A 21502-nucleotide genomic window follows, 5' to 3' on the forward strand; every position below is an offset into this window, starting at 1 on the left:
TAACATGGTAATTGTTTCCTAACAGCTGATTGGCTGCTGGGTGGAGCGTTTTCTAGGATTCAGATCAACCCTGAAGGCTAGCCTGCGTTCAGGGTAGGTAACCATGGTAACCAGCCTCTGCTAACAGTGAGTCCAGCTTCGTGGTGCCGGTCGGCCTCCGCTGGCCTACTGGTACCTAAAGAAATCCTCTCCTTTTCTGTCCTGCTGTTGGATCTATGTCTGTATTTCTGCGCAGGAAGCTTTTTCTAATCTAGGTCAGTTTTCTTAGTAGTGAGCTGTTCACCATTTATTGGAACGTTTTACAATCAAAGGACTACAACTCCCAGCAGCCTCAGCCTGCAGCCAACCGTTCAGCGTGGGAGGGTAAACACAGGTTGCCATAGCAACCTAAACACTAACTGACCTCCTTCCTGACGGTTTGTTTCCTCCTCAGAGGATGGAGCGGCCGCAGTTCTTCACGCCCTCTGAGGTGGCCTCTCACCGCTCCCCCTCTGACCTGTGGGTGTCCTTCCTGGGGGGGGTGTGGGACCTGAGCCCACTGGTGAAACGGTACCACGGTGAGGTCCGGCTGCGTGGACACGGTGGACAGGGAGCTCTGCTTTCTGATCAGGTTTCTAACCTCTGTGTCTGCAGGAGACGTTCTGCTGCTTCCCATCATGGAGGCTGCTGGGAAGGACATCAGCAGCTGGTTCGACCCCCAAACCAAAGACGTGAGTGTTGGTCCGGCTGGGTTCTACCAGAACCATCAACTTCCTGTAGGATCTGAACCACTGAGACTCCAGGATTCAAAGGAACATTTTCACTCTGATGGCTGAAAATGGTCAAATAGATTCTCTAGAGAACATTAGAGAGCAAACAGCAGGATGGAGACAATGGGAGCCAGAGGATGGGTCAGGTTCTGGTCAGGTTCTAGGTCTCACCTGGTGGATCCAGCTCATCTCCAGATGGTTTATGGTTCCCTCAGATCCTGCGGTTCATGGACCGTCTGACCTGCTGCTGTGATACTTTCATATATTTATTGTCCGCCCCATAGGCAGGTCAATATTGTATTTATCAGATATTATTCAGGCTGTTATATATTTTTACGAACACGCCTCCTACTGGCTATATCAGAACAAAGAGGGAATGGAGCTCAAATCATGGTCAGTTAATGCTGAGCATAGATGGAATATCATGGAATATCATTCAGCTTCCAGTCAAACATATTTCAGTTTAAAACTCTTAACTAAAACTAATGAAAGTCAACTAAACTAAACTACTATGTAGAGAGGAAGGGAAACATGGTTGAAAACCATATTACAGTTTCACTTAGATTTATGTTTGAGAACCAAAGTTTATCAGGAAGGATTCGGGATGTGATCAAATTAGATTTTAACTAATTCAGAACAATTAGAATGTTTTAAAACTGTTCTTTCAGAAGAACCCAGGAGAGTCTGGACTCTGGGAGAACGGGAGCAGAATAAATCTGGGTCAATTGGAACAGCAGCGTTCTGATGACATCAGCACATGCTAAGCTAGTCTGGCGCTGCATTTTACCTCCTGTCATTAATAGACTCTAGATGATAATAAATTATCACTTTTTCATTTAGTGGAGGAATAATGATGAACACAGTCAGATAAACACAAATCAAATGAACATTTTACCAAATAAAACAATCAAACCTCCATCAGAGCCAGCGGTCCTTCACACACGGCTATGCAGAGAGAGGGCTGCTGCGGACGGGCTAACATTAGCCCTGGCCGCTGCAGACGGGCTAACGTTAGCCCTGGCCGCTGCAGACAGGCTGACGTTAGCCCTGGCCGATGCAGACGGGCTAACGTTAGCCCTGGCCGCTGCAGACGGGCTAACGTTAGCCCTGGCCGCTGCAGACAGGCTGACGTTCGCCCTGGCCACTGCAGACAGGCTGACGTTAGCCCTGGCCGCTGCAGAGGGGCTAACGTTAGCCCTGGCCGCTGCAGAGGGGTTGACGTTAGCCCTGGCCGCTGCAGACAGGCTGACGTTAGCCCTGGCCGCTGCAGAGGGGTTGACGTTAGCCCTGGCCGCTGCAGACAGGCTGACGTTAGCCCTGGCCGCTGCAGACGGGCTAACGTTAGCCTTGGCCGCTGCAGACGGGCTAACGTTAGCCCTGGCCGCTGCAGAGGGGCTAACGTTAGCCCTGGCCGCTGCAGACGGGTTGACGTTAGCCCTGGCCGCTGCAGACAGGCTGACGTTAGCCCTGGCCGCTGCAGAGGGGTTGACGTTAGCCCTGGCCGCTGCAGACAGGCTGACGTTAGCCCTGGCCGCTGCAGACGGGCTAACGTTAGCCTTGGCCGCTGCAGACGGGCTAACGTTAGCCCTGGCCGCTGCAGACAGGCTAACGTTAGCCCTGGCCGCTGCAGACCGGCTGACGTTAGCCCTGGCCGCTGCAGACCAGTTGACGTTAGCCCTGGCCGCTGCAGATGGGCTGACATTAGCCCTGGCCACTGCAGACAGGCTAACGTTAGCCCTGGCTGCTGCAGATGGGCTGACGTTAGCCCTGGCCGCTGCAGACGGGCTAACATTAGCCCTGGCTGCTGCAGACGGGCTAACGTTAGCCCTGGCCGCTGCAGACCAGTTGACGTTAGCCCTGGCCGCTGCAGATGGGCTAACGTTAGCCCTGGCCGCTGCAGATGGGCTGACGTTAGCCCTGGCCGCTGCAGACGGGCTAACATTAGCCCTGGCCGCTGCAGACGGGCTAACGTTAGCCCTGGCCGCTGCAGACGGGCTGACGTTAGCCCTGGCCGCTGCAGACGGGCTGACGTTAGCCCTGGCCGCTGCAGACGGGCTGACGTTAGCCCTGGCCGCTGCAGACGGGCTGACGTTAGCCCTGGCCGCTGCAGACGGGCTGACGTTAGCCCTGGCTGCCGTTACCCTCGGAGCTCTGCTGGTTGCAGTGCACCTCTGAACACCTGAATTTTTTTTTTATACTATTAAATCAGTAAATCAAGGGCGTAGGTTTGATTTGAACTTTGGTAGGGACACTATTGGTCTGGTGTCATTGGTGCTATGCAATATGCATGCCCTTTTTTATGCTTGACGTGAGCATCAGTACTGATGAGAGGAATTCATTGTTTAAAGAGAAAAGGAGCATTTTGCTACATTAATAAAGATTTTATAAGCACTACAGTCACTAGATGCTGTTTATCAATGTTGAAGTATCACCGGCTCTGATGAATGTGGAATTAGGACTGTTTTCCACTCTGTAAATGGTTTCATTTGAACCACTAAGAGAGAAAGTAAATACAGTATTTTCTTCTGAAGATATAGAATTGTGCAGAGTTAAACCCCACTCTTATATTTACCTGCTATTCTCTCTCTGTATCAAGCAAAATAATACATTCATTAAAATAATAACTTCACTATAAAAGTTGAACATCTGGGCTGTAGGTACTCTGTGTAGCCCATTTCATGTATTTTATCTGGGGCTGAAAAAAATGAATCATATTAATTGATTATTTCAATAATCGTCAACTAATTTAGTGAGTGATTCATCATTAAATGGAGTATAGAGACTCTAAAACATTATATAAATGTAAAATCTGGCTTTCCCCGACAGAGTAACCCACTTAGATCAGTAATCATACCAAAACTGTAAAATAAATTTATAAACATTTTGCAAATAAGATTATAAAATGTTTTTGTCTGTCAATACTTTCCATCCAGAACTCTTCAAGAGGAAATATTTTAGTTTACCTGGTTTAATGTCATTAATAATCTTCTTTAAAGAACCTTTGGCTATCCAATTAATCGAAAGAATTAACAACAGACTAATCGATTTGCAAAATAATTGTTAGTTGCTGTCCTAATTTTATCGTAACATTGCATTTAACATAACATTTCTTACTAAATACATGTGAAGTGGAGATAAAATTCAACGAAACAAACATGTTAATCAGCCAAACTATATTAAAATCCATGTGGCATCGTTTGTGAGCTCCAAAAGCGATCACAGAATCCAGTTACTCCTACTGAAAACAAAACCAAAAAAACCCTTACCTGAAGCCCTGAAGGTTCGGACACTTCTCCCTCAAGCTGTGCTGAAACATTACTGCTCATTGTTTACGTTCCCTAAATCCAGCCATATCAAATACTAATTGATATTTATATTGTATATAAATAAAAAAGTTGCTGTTTATTTTGTAATTAAAATCATTTAGACGTCACCTGAAGCACTGAAGGGCAGCTGCTTCACCTTCAAGCTGCCCTGCATCCTTATAACTGGATATCTGTGTTTACTATATAACCATATAATGTATAAAAGTGTTTTTTTAATATAAAAGGATTAAATGAAACAACCTTTTATACACTATATTGCCAAAAGTATTTGCTCACCTGCCTTGACTCACATATGAGCTTAAGTGACATCCCGTTCCTAATCCATAGGGTTCAATATGACGTCGGTCCACCCTTTGCAGCTAGAACAGCTTCAACTCTTCTGGGAAGGCTGTCCACAAGGTTTAGGAGTGTGTTTATGGGAATTTTTGACCATTCTTCCAGAAGCGCATTTGTGAGGTCGCACACTGATGTTGGACGAGAAGGCCTGGCTCTCAGTCTCCGCTCTAATTCATCCCAAAGGTGTTCTATCGGGTTGAGGTCAGGACTCTGTGCAGGCCAGTCAAGTTCATCCACACCAGACTCTGTCATCCATGTCTTTATGGACCTTGCTTTGTGCACTGGTGCACAGTCATGTTGGAAGAGGAAGGGGCCAGCTCCAAACTGTTCCCACAAAGTTGGGAGCATGGAATTGTCCAAAATGTCTTGGTATGCTGAAGCATTCAGAGTTCCTTTCACTGGAACTAAGGGGCCAAGCCCAGCTCCTGAAAAACAACCCCACACCATAATCCCCCCTCCACCAAACTTTACACTTGGCACAATGCAGTCAGACAAGTACCGTTCTCCTGGCAACCGCCAAACCCAGACCCGTCCATCAGATTGCCAGATGGAGAAGCGCGATTCGTCACTCCAGAGAACGCGTCTCCACTGCTCTAGAGTCCAGTGGCGGCGTGCTTTACACCACCGCATCCGACGCTTTGCATTGCACTTGGTGATGTATGGCTTGGATGCAGCTGCTCGACCATGGAAACCCATTCCATGAAGCTCTCTGCGCACTGTTCTTGAGCTAATCTGAAGGCCACATGAAGTTTGGAGGTCTGTAGTGATTGACTCTGCAGAAAGTTGGCGACCTCTTCGCACTATGCGCGTCAGCATCCGCTGACCCCGCTCCGTCAGTTTACGTGGCCTACCACTTCGTGGCTGAGTTGCTGTCGTTCCCAAACACTTCCATTTTCTTATAATACAGCTGACAGTTGACTGTGGAATATTTAGGAGCGAGGAAATTTCACGACTGGATTTGTTGCACAGGTGGCATCCTATCACAGTTCCACGCTGGAATTCACTGAGCTCCTGAGAGCGACCCATTCTTTCACAAATGTTTGTAAAAACAGTCTGCATGCCTAGGTGCTTGAATTTATACACCTGTGGCCATGGAAGTGATTGGAACACCTGATTCCAATAATTTGGATGGGTGAGCAAATACTTTTGGCAATATAGTGTATCATCGTATGTTACTTACTGACTGACTGTTAAAATAGATCCTTATGTCTATTTTCTTTTTTAGTGGCATCATCTACAAACTCCACACTAAGAATGGCCAAAATGTATTCAAATATAACATCACATTTAATGATTATAAAAGACAATATAACACTATCTTATCTGCAATGTTATAATATCCAAAATAAACAGCCAGATTCAAGCATTATTTACCAGACATTAATGTTTGCACCAATTTACTTATAGACTGTGTGGAAATCTATGTAAGATAAAATCAATGTTAATAATGTCCCTCTCTTTGTTCTTGTCTTTATCCTATTTCTAGAAGTAGAAATAGTCAATAAAATAGAACTATTATTACGTAAAACCCTAATTATGCTTTTTAAACAAAAAATAGCAGATGTTTAGGCGCCATCTCTTATTGTTATGCTAAAACCTGCTAATAATTATACCTGAACTCCCTCAAAGAGTCATCAAAAAATGAAAACAGTAACAGCAACTTAATATCAGCAGATCAGAAAAAGGAAACCATCACATTTTTCTTTTTAGTGGGCTGTGGCTAAGAATCAGAAATGTTGATGCTTACAGCCTTTATTTGTCCATTTTTCCAGCAGTCTTCAGAATTCCTGGCTTAGTTTTATACAAAGAAAAAAAGTTTTTTTTTTTTTTTTTTTTTAGCGTAGGCCTACATGATATTCGGTTTTTTAATTGGGACTAGTTTCATAGCCTAATATTAATTGTATTAACCGCTGTATTCTAGAATGAAATAAATGTTCAGTTTTGTGCTCCAAGCACACACACACGCACACGGACTGGAAAACAGCCAATCAGGAAGAGAGAAGGCGGAACTTAAGGCAGAACAACCAGTAGCTGCTCAGAACCACCGTCACGTGCGCTGCTACGTTAAAGGGACAGTAGAGACAGGCAGGCACTCAGACGGAGCTGCTGCTGAACGGAGAGATATTTGTGCCTTCAGTTTGAGCGCGCAGTCAGCGAAGCTGCTAGAGGAAAAGAAGCCACTGCTGCAGCAAAGCTGTATAGTAAATTATAAACGTGTTGTTCACATCAAATTATTGGTAGGGACGATTAGGTCGGTTCAAAATTTTGGTAGGGACATGTCCCTATGGTCCCTATGCAAACCTACGCCCATGCAGTAAATGTTCCATATAGTGAAGCTTAAAGTTTAATGTTCTCCCCTCAGGTGATCTTAAACGTACTCTTCAGATTCACAAGAAGAGCAGACCGAGAACGGACAAAGTCCCCAGGTGTTGTTCTGGCCCCTCCCTCTTTACCCAGCATGCATTAGAGCAGTGCTGCACTCTGTTGGCTCCAAATGTTGAAATAGATTTCTCTAGATAACATTAGAGAGCAAACAGCACGATGGAGACAATGGGACCCAGAGGATGGGTCAGGGAGGAGGTTCTGTTCAGGTTCTAGGTCTCTGGTGCATCCAGCTGATCTCCAGATGGTTTCATCTCTGATGATCTTAGATCTTTGTTGGACCTCAGATGGTTTATGGTTCCCTCAGATCCGGCGGTTCGTGGACCCCCTGACCTGCTGTGAGCGCTACTACACCCCCAGGGGGCGATTTGTCCACATCCCCCCCCGCGGGCCCTGCTCCAACTGGGCCACCGACTTCGGGACTCCGTGGTGGAAGGACAGCCGGTACAAGGTGGGGCTGCTGTCAGCCAAGGTCAGGTGGATCCGGATCGTCAACACGCTGACGTCCCAGGAGCAGCTGCTGGAGGTGAGAGCTTCCTCCAGATGCACTCTGGGTAATGAAGTCTGAGGACTCTGAGACGTCCCTGCCTCACAGAACCCTACGGTTCCTCAGGTGTGCTCTGAGGAGACTCTGGTGGAGATCCTGCACCGTTACCGGCGCTACAACAGCCACGCCCACAGCTACACCTGGAAGCACCTGGGAGAGGTTCTGGACATGACCAAGACACTGAGCCAGAACGGCGTGGTGGACGAAGACCCGGAGCTGGACCGTCTGAGGCTGGACCGGGACATCTTCACTCCCTCCATCCTGCTCCACTTCGACGATGACCTCACAGAGGGATGATGTCATCGCCATCAGACTGACTGACTGGTTTTCTTTCAGAGACGATGAAGTAAAGGATGATTAGAAACAGTTTAAAGTCCATGATAAGGCCTTAGTGTGAATTTTTGTTCCTTCGATCCCATCAGTTTTGTTGGTGAACTCAAGGAAAACAGGTTTGCTGTGGGTCAAATAAATAAGTTTCTTTTCTCATCCAAGCAAAGGACTCATTTCTGATTTAGACTCTAATCAAAGTGTTCCTCTCCTGAAGCTTCAGGCTCATAATTGCTCATGTTGTTGTTGATGTTCTGGTTCCTGGTTCTGTTCTCCAGTATCTTCATAAATCAGTGTAGAACACAGCTAGCAGAGCGCTAACGGACCATGTGTGGGTCTCAGAGTATTTCCTGCGGAGGTTTGGTTTGGTTCCTTTAGGGAACTGGACTGAGAATCACTTCCTTCTTGAGAAATCTGTTCTGCAGAAAGGAGAAGTTCCGGAGATTCAGTGAAATGAGAAACTTAAGAAAGGCTGCATAGGGTGAGCCGATGAAGATGATGAAATATTAAAGTGATGAGTGGACGCTTTGAGACAGTTGGATGGGCGGTTGAAGAGGAAGAGGAGAGGGAGAAGTTCAGCAGTAAACGGTTACCAGGTCAGTGAGGAGCAGCTTCATCTCTGCAGGTGTTCAGACAGGTGAGATCTTTGGATCAACGTTCTTAAGGGTCAGTGAGGAGGACAGGAGGTCCAGTTCTTCTGCAGATCTTCTAACCTCCTGTCATTCCCTGCTTCATGCAGCTGGAGTATCGACCTTATAGCCCTGAAGATCAGCCTGGAACGTCTCCAACATGTTCAACGACTTCCAGGAGAAGGACCCGGACCGCTGCGCCCTCTGGATCTCAGGTCTGAGGGAGGTGATCAGGGGACAGAGACACTTATCTGTTTCTGCTGTTAATGACCTGTCGTCCATCCGTCTGTCCTTCTGTTTCTCAGAGAGTCCTCCTGCCTCAGTTGCCGGTATCTTCAGGATCAAATGGTGGTTGTTTCCTGCTGTAATGGCTGCTGTGGTCTTTATCCTCATCCTGGTCCTGGGAGTCACCAGTGAGTCCGCTCACACTTGGTATTTCCATCATCAGGAGGTCAGCTTTATAACCATGCTCTGACCTCCCACTCTAAGCTCTATTCCTGGATGTACAACCTTCATGGTCTAGTAGACGCCAGTCTCTCCAGGTCCTTCTGAAGGATCTTATAGCATTGTTATTCTAAAGAGTTCCAGGTCTCCCCCGGGGTCTCCTTCCAGTGTAACATCTCTCATCTGCCCCCGGATAATGGAGCTCCTTTTCTTAGCTGTAAGCCGCAGCCTGGTGACCTCACTGAGGAACCTTTCTCAGATGTCTGGATGAAGGATGCCCATCGGTGATGGCTGAAGACCATCAGCTAAATCCAGAGCTCAGTAGTTAGCCTCAGTAGTTAGCCTCAGAGGAGGCCTTCATCAGGTGTCTCCATCAAGCCTCAGCCTGGGGTAGAGACGGACCTAGAGATGCCAGTCCTCCTTTCTGCATTAGAACCATGGAGCACGTCCCATCCAGGTTAGAATAATGGCTGCTGTGTTAGGATGAACCTAAGCAGGGTTCTCCTCATGTGACCTTTCTGAGCCTGTGATGGACTGCTCTTCTGCCAAGGCTGTGGGAGCGTTGATCCTCTGGACAAAGGGTCCTGGGGGCAGGTATCCTGCAACTTTTAGAATAATCCATGGTCCAACACGGCTGAATCAAATGACGAGTTAGCTCCTCAGGATGCAGTCAGTTCCTCTAGAGTCCTGTCAACCTGTCAACCCCCTAATTATTGATTTCAGGTCTGTTGAACCAAAGGCATTTCTAAAAGTTGCAATGGTTCTCTGGAGCAATGGTTCACCATGCCAATGGTTCTCCGGGGCAATGGTTCTCAATGCCAATGGTTCACCATGCCAATGGTTCTCCGGGGCAATGGTTCTCCATGCCAATGGTTCTCCATGCCAATGGTTCTCCATGCCAGTGTTTCTCCATGCCAATGGTTCTCCATGCCAATGGTTCTCCATGCCAATGGTTCTCCATGCCAATGGTTCTCCATGCCAGTGTTTCTCCATGCCAATGGTTCTCCATGCCAATGGTTCTCCGGGGCAATGGTTCTCCATGCCAATGGTTCTTCATGCGAATGGTTCTCCATGGCAATGGTTCTCCATGCCAGTGGTTCTCCATGGCAATGGTTCTCCATGCCAATGGTTCTCCAGGGTCTGTTCTCAGGGATTCTTTAGGTCTGTATAAGTTTTGTCCTCTGAACCAGAAGCTCGGACTGCCTGGAGAGCTAGTGGATTATAGTGTGGCTTCCTGAGGGCTGGGTCAGAGGGGTACTAGTTCTCTACTGTCTATATGGATCAGCTGTGGTGACAGCTCTTTTTGTTTGCGATCAGACTCAAAGACCTCAACGCGCCTTTGGTCTGCAGAGGAGGAGGTTTCCATCCTGTACGACAAGATAGAGTCCTTAAACGCATCTCTGCAGCAGGCTCATGGTAAATTCCGGACATTGACACTGCAGGATTTTCACAATAAAAGCACACAAACCTGAACCTCTGGTTCTGTGTAGCAGTTACTGATTTCCAGAATATTTTTTCCTCTAGAGTCCATTAAAGAAATCCATCAGCTGAAGTTCCGCATTCAGGACAACAAGGACCAAATCTCATCAGGTCTGTGTGTTTCCGTCACTGTTCAGAACTCAGTGGGTTGGATCAGAACCAGGAACATGTCTGTCTGTGTGTACTCAGTGTCAGCAGCCCTTCAGCAGCTGCCACTGCTCGACTCTCTAAGGAAGAAGGTGGAGGCTCTGGAATGTTCTTTCAAACACATCATCCAGAACGGTATGGACAGGCAGAGATGTGATGTCCTCCCTCTGTCCACATTGTCTGAGTGTCTCTGTGTGTGTCTCAGCCTCCACATCAGGACCATGCTGTCCTTTGGAATGGACTCTGTTTGGGTCGGACTGCTACTTCTTCAGCAAACAGCTTCTACCCTGGAACCAGTCCAAGACCTGGTGTGAGACCAAGAATGCTCACTTAGCCATCCTGAGCAGCGACAAGGAGTGGGTGAGACACCTGTCTGTCTCTGTCCATCTGTCCTACAGTATCTATCGCTACACCTGTCTCAACCCTCCACTTCTCCTGGATTCAATGAAGCATCTCTAACAACGACAACAATTCTAGCGGTCAATAAGACGAGTCATGGGTACGTGAGACGTGCAATATGATTTAAATGGAAGAAGGTTTTTTTTGCGGAGAACATGATGTCCATAGGAAAGGCTACTGCGGAAAACAACTCAGAGGTTGTAGATGAGAGGCCTAGCAATGGTGAGGCTGAAGGTAGGGGAGGTTTAGGTAAGGGATTTGAGATCCATGATGTCGTCTCAGTGATGCAGTTGGTCAAACGGTGGATTGAGCTGCAATCATGATGGATTTGGTGGAGATGTAGAGCTAGAAATGATCAGCACAGAAGCAGAGCAGTATAGGAGGGACAGACTGGAACGTTCCTAGCTTCCATTCCTAGCTTCTTTCCTTTATCCTTATGTTATCCTATAAGGTCGGTCACGCCAAGGATCGTGGGCGAGCTCATAGTTCCCTGCAGGAGCTAGAAACATCAGGAGGTTAGTATGCTAAATTAATTGGTGCTGGTAAAAACTTGTGTTTCATGGTCCTTACTGCCAGAACTATTGGGATAGCACCAATTAGGGCGACTGAGGATGCGCTTCGGCCATGGCTTGTGTCCTTTCTGAGGTATAAAGATTGAGTCGCAGTTTTGGAAGCTAATACATATGTTAGTCATCAGAATTATAATAAGTAGGGGGCAGTACCGGTGATGTTGAGAGAATATTTTAAATGGGAGAGAAGAATTGTGCTGCTGATGGTGGCTAAAGGCCAATTTATATTTCTGACGCATAGCCTCTGCATCTGTCATATCTGTCTCTGTGCGTGACCACGCCCCCCCACGTAGAGGCTCTGACCTTTGTTGCCCACCTCAAAAAAATCCTGACTACACGTCAGACGGTCGCAAACCCATGCAGACCTCAAGCGGAAGTGCGCAGACAAAAAGCAGCTGTGATTGGACCTTGGTATGCCTTTCCGGCTGTCTGTGTTATATTAGTGCCGACCAAAAAGCTGGGAGGGAGAGAAAAAGTGTAATTGCAGAACTTCTGGACAAATTAGAGGAGAGCAAAGATAGATTTAAGAAGTGGAAGCATCTCCAAACTCCACTACTGCTGCTAGTTTGGTTGCAAGGATGGAAAACTGTCAACAGCTCCAGCAGGTAGCGCTCTGATGCTGTTTGCAGGCCTGTTTCTCTGACTGTTAGTCACATTGACCATTGACCTGCAGCGCCGCAAACAGGCCTACACTGGAAAACAGGCCAAGCTCCAGCACCTAGAAACAAAGGTGTTGATGGCTATAACTATAACTAGAAGCTTTATCAAAAAGGAAAGTTTTAAGCCTAGCCTTAAAAGTAGACAGGGTGTCTGCCTCACGGACTAAAACTGGTAGTTGGTTCCACAGGAGAGGAGCCTGAGAACTAAAAGATCTGCCTCCCATTCTACTTTTAGAAATTCTAGGAACCACTAGTAAACCTGCAGATTGAGAGCGAAGTGCTCTGTTAGGAACATAAGGAACAATCAGATCTCTGATATCAGATGGAGCTTGGCCATTTAAGGCTTTATATGTGAGAAGGAGGATTTTAAATTCTATTCTGGATTTAACAGGAAGCCAATGAAGAGAAGCCAGGATAGGAGAGATATGATCTCTCTTTTTCATTTTCATCAGAACTCTGGCTGCAGCATTTTGGATCAGCTGAAGGCTTTTAACTACAGTTTGTGGACTTCCTGATAGTAGCACTTTAAATAATCTATATTTGTCACGTTTATCATGTATAGATCATCATGAGCACAAACTGTTTAAAAAGTTAAGCCTAAGAAGTTAGTGGGACACCAGTGGCTCTGATTGAAGCTCCTCCCTCTCCAGAGCATCATCAACAGCATCTCAAACCAGGACCAGTTCTATGAGGTCAGGGGAGGAACTACTAAGTTCTGAGACCTTTGGACTTAAATTGACCTCCAGATCTCATCTTCTTCACCAACCAGGATGGCTCTGAGTTCTGGTTCTGACCCAGGGTGTAACAGCTCTTTCTTCCATCAGGATTTCATATGATTTTCAGTGTCTGCTCTCTGTTCCACAGGAGTTTGTGACCAAGAACTCAATTCCTTTGCTATACTGGGTGGGTTTGACTGATGGGAGGACTGGGAAGTGGGAGTGGGTGAACCACACCCCCTACACCATCCAGCGCAGGTACAGGCGGACACTGTCTCCTTCTGTTTAGCCTCAGGGCTGTTTTCAGGTAGCTAACTATGGTGCGGTTCCAGGCGATGGGTACCTGGGCAGCCCGACGCCTGGACGGGCCACGGAATGGGCCCCGAAGATGAAGACTGCGCACATCTTCATCAAAATGGACTCCTCAATGACATGCACTGCAGCTCAAGCCTCCGCTTCATCTGCCAGAAACGCGGCTCGCACACCTAGACCACCAGGGAGAAGCTGCTGTGGACTGGAACCAGTTCCAAACTCTTAGAGTGACCAGTTGATGTTAATGATGATTTTTATGCAATGAGACGTTTTATGGTGTGGTGGCATTAAAGCAACATCTAGAAAGTTCATGCTTCAGTTCCTCTCAGAGCCTCTTTTCTTTGCTTCACTGTTTGTCTTTGGTCAGGTTTCTCTTTAGGCTATGATGTCCCCCCCCCACCCCCCCAACACACACACACACACACACACAGAGCATGTTTTTCAGTCCAAAGTACGTCCCTTGGCCATTGACCTGCAGCGCCGCATACGGACACCTGCTCCATTGCCAGCCTGCGTTGTTCTAAGAGACGAAGACGAGGAAAAACGCCATGACGACTGAATACCACGACGAGGTGGACGAAGAGAGCAACTCTTTCTGGAACAAAGGTACCTGCCGAGAGTGAGAACTGGTCCAAGACTGGGATGACTGGTATTTATCATGTCCATCTGCCCATCAGAGCCCCGTCCCATGTCCTACTCGAGTGTCTCCAGGTTCAGACGGTGGTTGTATCCTGGCCTGGGTGTTGCTTTTGTCCTCATCTTCATCATAGCAGTCGGAGTCACCAGTGAGTACATCCATGTTTCCCAGTAACTCCTGGTTTATGTCCCTGTGGGCCCCTCTCCTGGAATGGGGATGAGGAGGTCTAAGCCATGTGGAAACTTCCAGATGGTTTCTCTACTCTTTAATATTCTGCTGGAAGTAACTGAGAGAGTCCACCTTTTAATGTGAGTTGATTTTTAGTTATTAAAACTCAGAAGGTCAGCCTTAGACATATGTATTCAGACATGGCCACCTCAGAGGTACTGAGAAGAACCTCAGCCAACATTTCCATTTGGATTAACACCTCGGTTTTACTGCCACTACCCAAAGCCTGGTACTAGAACTGTTGGTGGGGATACCATGGTAGGAACTGAACAGTTGCTTTAGGTGGCAAGTTAGAGATGATCACTGAGATCAATTAATCAACACAAAGCAAACATTGCTGTGGAGGAACCTAGCATAAACAGGGACTGAAGCAGAACATGGCTGGACCACAGCAGTATTAGACGTCAGGATATTATTTGATCTTCTTTTGCAGCTTATAGTTTAATTTAATGGAGATATGCCCTCGCAGATTAACATTCCTGTATGCAGGGAGGATAGTCCTGGTCCAGAAAGTAAAACCCGGCTTAGTTTTCCTTCATCCTGTCAACTGAACCAGATTATAGATTGGAACTAATCTTTGTAAACACCTTTTAATTTATGGACCTGGATTATTGGATTATGCTGGAATGTACTGGATGGATGGATGGATGGATGGATGGATGATGAATGGATGATGGATGGATGATGGATGGATGGATGGATGGATGGATGATGAATGGATGATGGTTTGCTCCACTGTATCCTAGCAACCAGAGGGTCCTGGGTTTGAATCCCAGACTAGAGTTTCTCTGCATTGAGGTCATGTGACATGACTGTTAGTTAACTGGTGGTTAATTGCCCCTGTGGGGGCAACGACTGTTTGCAGACTCCAACACACTGAGCCGTCTCTGGTCTTTGGAGAAAACCGTGTCCAACCAGACGGAGTGGCATTCCTCCACCCAGCAGCTCACTAAAGGTAACACACCTGTCCAGGTCACCTGGAACCAGGGCTGTCCGCACCCTAACTGAGTCTGTCCCATGCCGTCTGCTGCAGACACAGGTAAAGACGTCCAGAGGCTGAAGTTCTCTGTGGAGAGCAATAAGGAGCAGCTGACCTCAGGTGAACCACGAGGAGCGTAAACACAACAGAAACCTCCAGAACCCTCTGATGGACCCTGACTCTGTTTCTCCTCAGTGTCTGAAGCCCTGAAGCAGCTCTCTACCCTGGACACCATCGGCAGGACGGTGGCCAAGCTGAAATGCACCCTGGATCGCTACATTAACAACGGTGGGCAGTGCAAACGCTCAGCAGGGTTCCTCCCTCTGGGTTCTGGGTCATTCTCCGTTCCAAAGTCCTAATGGGTTCAGTGTGAACACCGCCATCTTCTCTGCCTCCTCAGGTTCTCTCTCTGATGGCTGCTGTCCCCTCGGTTGGGAGAGTTTCAGCACCAGTTGCTACTTGTTCAGTAGGAATGCTCTGTCCTGGCACGAGGCTCGGGACTGGTGCAACGGACACGAGTCCCACCTGGTCATAATGATGAGCGATGATGAATGGGTAAATCTGCTCACTAGTTCTCACTTTATTCTTAACAGTGGAGGTAAATATTGTGTCGTCTGCGTAAAAACTTTAACTCTTCTACACCACTTTCATTGCCTTGTTGTCTCTGTGGTCCAGGACTTTGTGTTCCGTCACACTGGAGGTACGTTCTACTGGGTGGGTCTGACGGATGAGAAGTCAGGAAGGTGGGAGTGGGTCAACCAGACGCCCTACGTGATGAACCGCAGGTAGAACATCGCTAGCGGGGCTTCATATTCACCCATGTGGTCTCAAGGACTTTGAAACATTACTGCCACTACCAGAGTATAAAGAAGAGGAGGTTCTTTCTCAGGTTCTTGGTTATATGTCGACACAACACTGATTCACCACATGTTGGCCGTTTCTCAATTCCCAAGAACACAAGTACGGACTCCTGTCCTCGCCAAGTATGTTCTTGAGAAGAACACAGCAAAGTCTGGACTTGGGGAGAACGGGAGCAGGCAGCATAAATCTGGGTAAAATGGAGCATAACAGTACTCGTGACGTCATCACAAGCCCGGCTAGTCTAGAGGTGCTTTTCACCTCCTGTTAATAATAGTCTCTAGATAATAATAAATTATGACCTTTTTTATTCAGAGGGGGAATAATGATGGACACACTCAGACAAATCAAATTAATATTTTCCCAAATAAAACAAAAAAAATCACCATCACAGCCAGCGGTCCTTCACACGCAGCTATGCTGAGAGAGGGCTGCTGCAGACGGGCTAATGTTAGCCCTGGCTGCTGCAGACGGGCTAATGTTAGCCTGGCTGCTGCAGACGGGCTAATGTTAGCCCTGGCTGCTGCAGACGGGCTAATGTTAGCCTGGCTGCTGCAGACGGGCTAATGTTAGCCCTGGCTGCTGCAGACGGGCTAATGTTAGCCTGGCTGCTGCAGACGGGCTAATGTTAGCCCTGGCTGCTGCAGACGGGCTAATGTTAGCCTGGCTGCTGCAGACGGGCTAATGTTAGCCCTGGCTGCTGCAGACGGGCTAATGTTAGCCTGGCTGCTGCAGACGGGCTAATGTTAGCCCTGGCTGCTGCAGACGGGCTAATGTTAGCCTGGCCGCTGCAGACGGGCTAATGTTAGCCTGGCTGCTGCAGACGGGCTAATGTTAGCCCTGGCTGCTGCAGACGGGCTAATGTTAGCCTGGCTGCTGCAGACGGGCTAATGTTAGCCCTGGCTGCTGCAGACGGGCTAATGTTAGCCTGGCCGCTGCAGACGGGCTAATGTTAGCCCTGGCTGCCGTTAGCCTCGGAGGTCCGCTGGTAGCCGTGGTCCTCTCAACTTCGGAAATGTTTGTTTTTAATTATGCATTAAATCGGTAAATGGGCCAAATAGTGATGGTTTAAAGTATAATATTCTCGCCTCAAATTATCTTTTTTTTTTCCGAACAGTGTCCTGTCTGGGGATGTCGCAATAAGTACGGCTATTGCCACAGTGTTCCTCTTCATTTATGCAATTTTACAGATTATATGGACAATGCAATGTAAATAGAATAGAAGAGGAAAAAACAGAAAAAAGGAGAAAAGATGAAAGAAAGAGGAGATAATGATAAAACATTTTCTGTCTGCTTAATCATCTACAAAGAGATTAAAAAAGAACAGCACAACCAACAGACATGGTACGAGACATACAATCAAGTAACACCTAGATACTATCACTGAAGTATTAGTAGTATTATTAAGCCTGACATGTACTCTGTGTTACCTGAAGATCAGAATATGGGCTTTCTGTATGGAAGTGAATCTCTGAGTAGCTGGAACCAAGACCCTGTAGTTGTTTGTGAGGGTAAACTTGTGCATGTAAAGTTTATCCAAAGGAAAAATGCTCAATAGTGGTTGTGGAGAGCTGAAGAGGCGCGGGCTCCGCCTGCAGCCAGCTCTGACGCATGCTCGCTAAATAGGGAGAACAACAACCAGCATTTTTGTCTGTTCTCGGTCTGCGGTTCTTGTGAATTGGAACAGCACTAGTGCTAAGGCTAATGACGTTTCACAAGCAGATGAGAACGCACAAGTACACAGATTGAGAAATGGCCTTTATCTGTATAAATGATTTAAAGGTCAGGTTTAGGTTTCATAATCTGGAAGTGATCAGGACCTTCTGGACCCTGAGAAAGTCCAGAGAACTGTCGATCTAGACTAGTTGGAACTGTGGAGTAAATAAATGTTGAGGTATGTCTGCTCCAAACGTCCACAGCCTTCTTCGTTTTGTAAGGTATAAATGTACTGAGGTTGCCCAGTCAGAACCTTATCTCTCCATCTGAGGACATTAAATTAATTTGAACTTTATTTCTTGCAAGAAATGCCTCTGCCTCAGCTTCCTAACTAGGTCTGGATCTCAGGAGGGAAGACCTACTGATAGGTCTGCTTTGTGTCTCTGCTGTCTAGACGATGGAAGCCCGGTCAGCCCGACAGCTGGACCGGTCACGGTTTGGGTGCCGGAGACGAAGACTGCGCCCACCTTCACAGCGACGGCCGCCTCAACGACCTGCACTGCTCCAGCAGGCTGCGCTACATCTGCCAGAGACACGTACCGCGCAGCTTAACGTCCTAAAGACCAGGCTGGTGGCCCTCAGTCTGTCCCCATGTTCACTCTATCAGTTAAACCAGAGTTTTTAGACTCTAAGATTGTCCAACAAACTTGTTCATTTGTCCAATAAAGACTATTTTAAGCTGTTGTCAAACTGTTTATCATGTGATGATTGGAGCTGATTCAGTTTGGGCTAACCAGCAGGAAATGAGCATGAAGCGTGTCTCATCTATGTTCTATAATGCGTCTTCCTGCATCAGAACAGAGTACGTTACTTAGACGATGATACCGATCCGGGCTGTCTGGAGATAACGTCCCAATGCCCTGACAGGTGGACAAACAGCTGAAACCATCAGTCGGTCATCAGTTGAAGCGTTTGGCATCATGGGGGAGTGAATCTTCATTGGTGCAGACAGAGAGTCTGTGCAGCGCAGAATGAGGTCCAGAGAAGTTTCTGGGTCATTGTCTGAACATTTGAGCAGAAAAACAGCAGCAGGTGGTTGGAGCTCCAGTTGGTTTAACGCAGGGGTCAGCAACCCGAACTGCTCAAAGAGCCATAATGGACCAAAAAAAAAAAAAATAAATCTGTCTGGAGCTAACCCGACTCCGCCAGATGGATTTGCTCCTCATATCCATCTGGAAACCTTCCGTTGAAGTAATTTTGGGAAGGGGCGAAAATACCGGCCGCCATGTTCTTTAGACTGAACTGTCGCGCTTCTCGTTGCGTCACACCTCAACCCGCCTCAAAGCCAATGCTGATTGGACGTTCGTTTGGTGAACGGCTCCAAATTTTCTTTAATGGAGTCTCCAGACTGATCTGCGAGTGAAACCTTGAAAGCTCGCGAGATCAGGATGGTCTCACGAAGCTAGTCTGGAGCTGGAAAGATGTAAAAGTCTTCCATCAGCCTCATGAGGCAACACGACATAATGTCTCTTTGACCTCCTGCACAGAACATAAAAAAAAAAAACAACAGAAAAATAGATTTTTCATAAAGTTTTGAAAAAGCTCCAGGAAGCCGCTAGGGGGCGCTAAAGAGCCGCATGTTGCCGTCCCCTGGTTTAACCCAGTAAATTAGTGCATCTAGAGCAGTTTTATAGTGTGTGACGGTAGATGATCCTTTCTTTGCTCTTTGTGGATGCTCTAAATCGCCCCGTGACGTCAGTGTAGTCTAACCTCCATCCCTGATAACGTCCTTCATAATGACTCTGAAATAATCACATTGGTCTATTGTGGGAATGGCTTTGCATCGGGAAAATAATTGTTTAATTATCTGAAAGATCTGGTTTTACGTCAAACTTCCATCTGGAAAGTAAATCGATTAGACAAAAATCAGCTGGATAATCTGTGGCGTCTAAACCGATCCAGCATAAAATCCCAGCAGACTCTTTAATCATCGGTCCTGATCTCACAGCATCAGTTGGATCCGATAAACCAAAATATCAACGGCTTGTTTTCTCTGTTCTACACCTTTAGTAAATGGCAATAAAGCTGATTAAAAGCATCGTTTATTGGTGTATAAATATTTTATTTTTTTAAACTAGGAACCCTAGCTAGCTGCAGTTTATTCTAGTCACAGCTCCAGAGAGATGATTATGATCCAGGCTCCAAAACAACATGGATGACAGTCAGTTAACCAGGAGCCATGAGCAGAACCAGGTAGAAACCACACCTGAAGGGCAATGTTTCCCTCCTGGACAGCAGACGGCCATGGACCGCTCGCTGCGATGGCGTTACCGAGGGCTATAAACCACAAAAACCATGGAAATGTTTTCACTTGTGATGTATTTAATGTTGAACAGATTATCAAACAAGAAACTATAAGTATGTGTTTCTGTTTTGCCCTTTGAAGATTGTATGAGGGGAACATGAGTGGGGGGGGGGGGGGGCTGAAACAGATTTATTCACAGGAAACGTTCACAGCTTAAAGATGGCAGGAAAACATCAACAGTGTTAAAACCAGGAAAACATCCACAGTCTGCTGTTAGAAGCAGCTCAGGATCCACAGGGAAGACCAACCAGAACCAGAACCAGGACCAGGATGATCCAGAACCAGGACCAGGATGATCCAGAACCAGGACCAGATCCCAGGAAACTTCTGGTCTCTCTGGGGACATTTGGACCCGCCTCTAATCCGTTCTGAGACATGGCACCAGGTCTCCATGACAACCATTGGTTTATCCTACCGGTCCAATCCCAAAATAACCCTGGTCCAGACTACAACCGGTCCAAGACTAAGCCCAGACTAAACCCGGACTAATCCCAGACTAAACTCAGTCCTATCCCAGACTTACCCGATCCACACCAAGCACAAATCCCAGACTAAACCTGGTCCAATTCCAGATGAAGCCCTACTAGTCAACTAATACTAAGCCCAGACTAAACCCGGTACAAACACAGTCTAACCCCGGTCTAAACCAATAGTAAGCCCAGACTAAACCTGGTCCACACACATACTAAACCTTGTCCAAACTAATACTAAGCCCAGACTAAACCTGGTCCAAACACAGACTAAACCCAATCCAAAACCAGATCAAACCCAGTCCAAACCAAGACTAATCCCAGAATAAACCTGGTTCATCCCAGACTAAACCCCAGTCCAAAACCATATCAAACCCAGTCCAAACCAAGACTAATCCCAGAATAAACCTGGTACAAACACAGACTAAACCCAGTCCAAACCAAGACTAATCCCAGCCTAAACCTGGTTCATCCCAGAATAAACCCCAGTCCAAAACCATATCAAACCCAGTCCAAACCAAGACTAATCCCAGATTAAACCTGGTCTAAACACAGACTAAACCTGGTTGAAACTAATACTAAGCCCAGACTAAACCTGGTCCAAACACAGACTAAACCCAATCCAAAACCAGATCAAACCCAGTCCAAACCAAGACTAATCCCAGAATAAACCTGGTATAAACACAGACTAAACACAGTCCAAACCAAGACTAATCCCAGCCTAAACCTTGTTCATCCCAGACTAAACCCAGTCCAAAACCATATCAAACCCAGTCCAAACCAAGACTAAGCCCAGACTAAACCGTGTTCAATCCTAGACTAACCCATGTCCCAGCATGTCACATAGGAGGTTCCCAAGTCTCTGAGATTCTACCTGGAATGTGGACCTTCAGGCAGATGAGACTCACCTGAATTGGTTCTTCTGTCAGGCTAAAACTCACATGGGGATTAAATACGGTGGAGGACGTGTGGTACTGAGGGCCTTTTCTCTTCCTAAAGACCAGGGAACCTTTTTAAGAGTTCAAGGCATCATGAAACCAGGACTTCAGAGGTCCGGATCCTCTGCGAACAACAAACCAAGGTCCACCTTCCTCCATCTACACCACAGACCAGAACCAAGTCCAGTAAAGAACCTGGTGGGTAATCTGAACTAGAGACCTAATCCAGAATAGGAACGTTGATCCATGTCTATCCAGAATAAGAACGTTTATCCATGTTTATCAGGGTTCTGCTGATTTTCTGCTGACTTCAGGTTCTGGTTCAGGTTCTGTTCGTCAGCAGGAAATGA

General features: G+C 46.9%; 3 protein-coding genes and 1 long non-coding RNA gene across 5 annotated transcripts; 3 read left to right on the forward strand and 1 right to left on the reverse strand.

Annotated features, from left to right (window-relative positions):
• The first annotated feature begins 231 nt into the window (after window positions 1-231).
• LOC119774677 (cytochrome b5 domain-containing protein 1) lies at window positions 232-7645 on the forward strand. The gene is made up of 5 exons (XM_038272318.1): window positions 232-254; window positions 434-557; window positions 634-710; window positions 7101-7319; window positions 7407-7645. Exons 2-5 carry the CDS (start codon window positions 437-439, stop codon window positions 7635-7637), a joined length of 648 nt encoding a protein of 215 aa, XP_038128246.1. The 5' UTR covers window positions 232-254; window positions 434-436; the 3' UTR covers window positions 7638-7645.
• A 282-nt stretch (window positions 7646-7927) lies between these two features.
• On the forward strand, window positions 7928-13330 carry LOC119774665 (asialoglycoprotein receptor 1-like). Of its 2 annotated transcripts, XM_038272303.1 has the most exons (10): window positions 7928-8304; window positions 8371-8376; window positions 8416-8511; window positions 8602-8709; window positions 10058-10156; window positions 10265-10330; window positions 10409-10501; window positions 10572-10726; window positions 12858-12967; window positions 13042-13330. In XM_038272303.1, exons 3-10 carry the CDS (start codon window positions 8457-8459, stop codon window positions 13196-13198), a joined length of 843 nt encoding a protein of 280 aa, XP_038128231.1. In that variant the 5' UTR covers window positions 7928-8304; window positions 8371-8376; window positions 8416-8456; the 3' UTR covers window positions 13199-13330. The 2 variants fall into 2 exon arrangements, with proteins under 2 accessions (XP_038128231.1, XP_038128230.1); XM_038272302.1 differs by lacking the exon at window positions 8371-8376 and having other exon boundaries at window positions 7929-8304; window positions 8407-8511.
• A 136-nt stretch (window positions 13331-13466) lies between these two features.
• On the forward strand, window positions 13467-18129 carry LOC119774667 (C-type lectin domain family 10 member A-like). Its single transcript, XM_038272304.1, is given in 9 exon segments — window positions 13467-13627; window positions 13699-13806; window positions 14752-14841; window positions 14920-14985; window positions 15061-15153; window positions 15266-15420; window positions 15541-15650; window positions 17834-17945; window positions 17947-18129. Coding segments are annotated over 9 exon segments (837 nt in total). The 5' UTR covers window positions 13467-13569; the 3' UTR covers window positions 17992-18129.
• Window positions 18130-19741: 1612 nt separating this feature from the next.
• On the reverse strand, window positions 19742-21501 carry LOC119774656. The gene is made up of 2 exons (XR_005279559.1): window positions 20810-21501; window positions 19742-20545 (listed from the first exon to the last, which is right to left on the reverse strand). It is a non-coding gene; the product is annotated as an uncharacterized LOC119774656 (long non-coding RNA).
• Window position 21502: the final 1 nt, after the last annotated feature.

Source organism: Cyprinodon tularosa, unplaced genomic scaffold (genome assembly GCF_016077235.1).
Source record: "Cyprinodon tularosa strain WSP-4 unplaced genomic scaffold, ASM1607723v1 ctg822, whole genome shotgun sequence".
Classification (NCBI taxonomy): domain Eukaryota; kingdom Metazoa; phylum Chordata; class Actinopteri; order Cyprinodontiformes; family Cyprinodontidae; genus Cyprinodon; species Cyprinodon tularosa.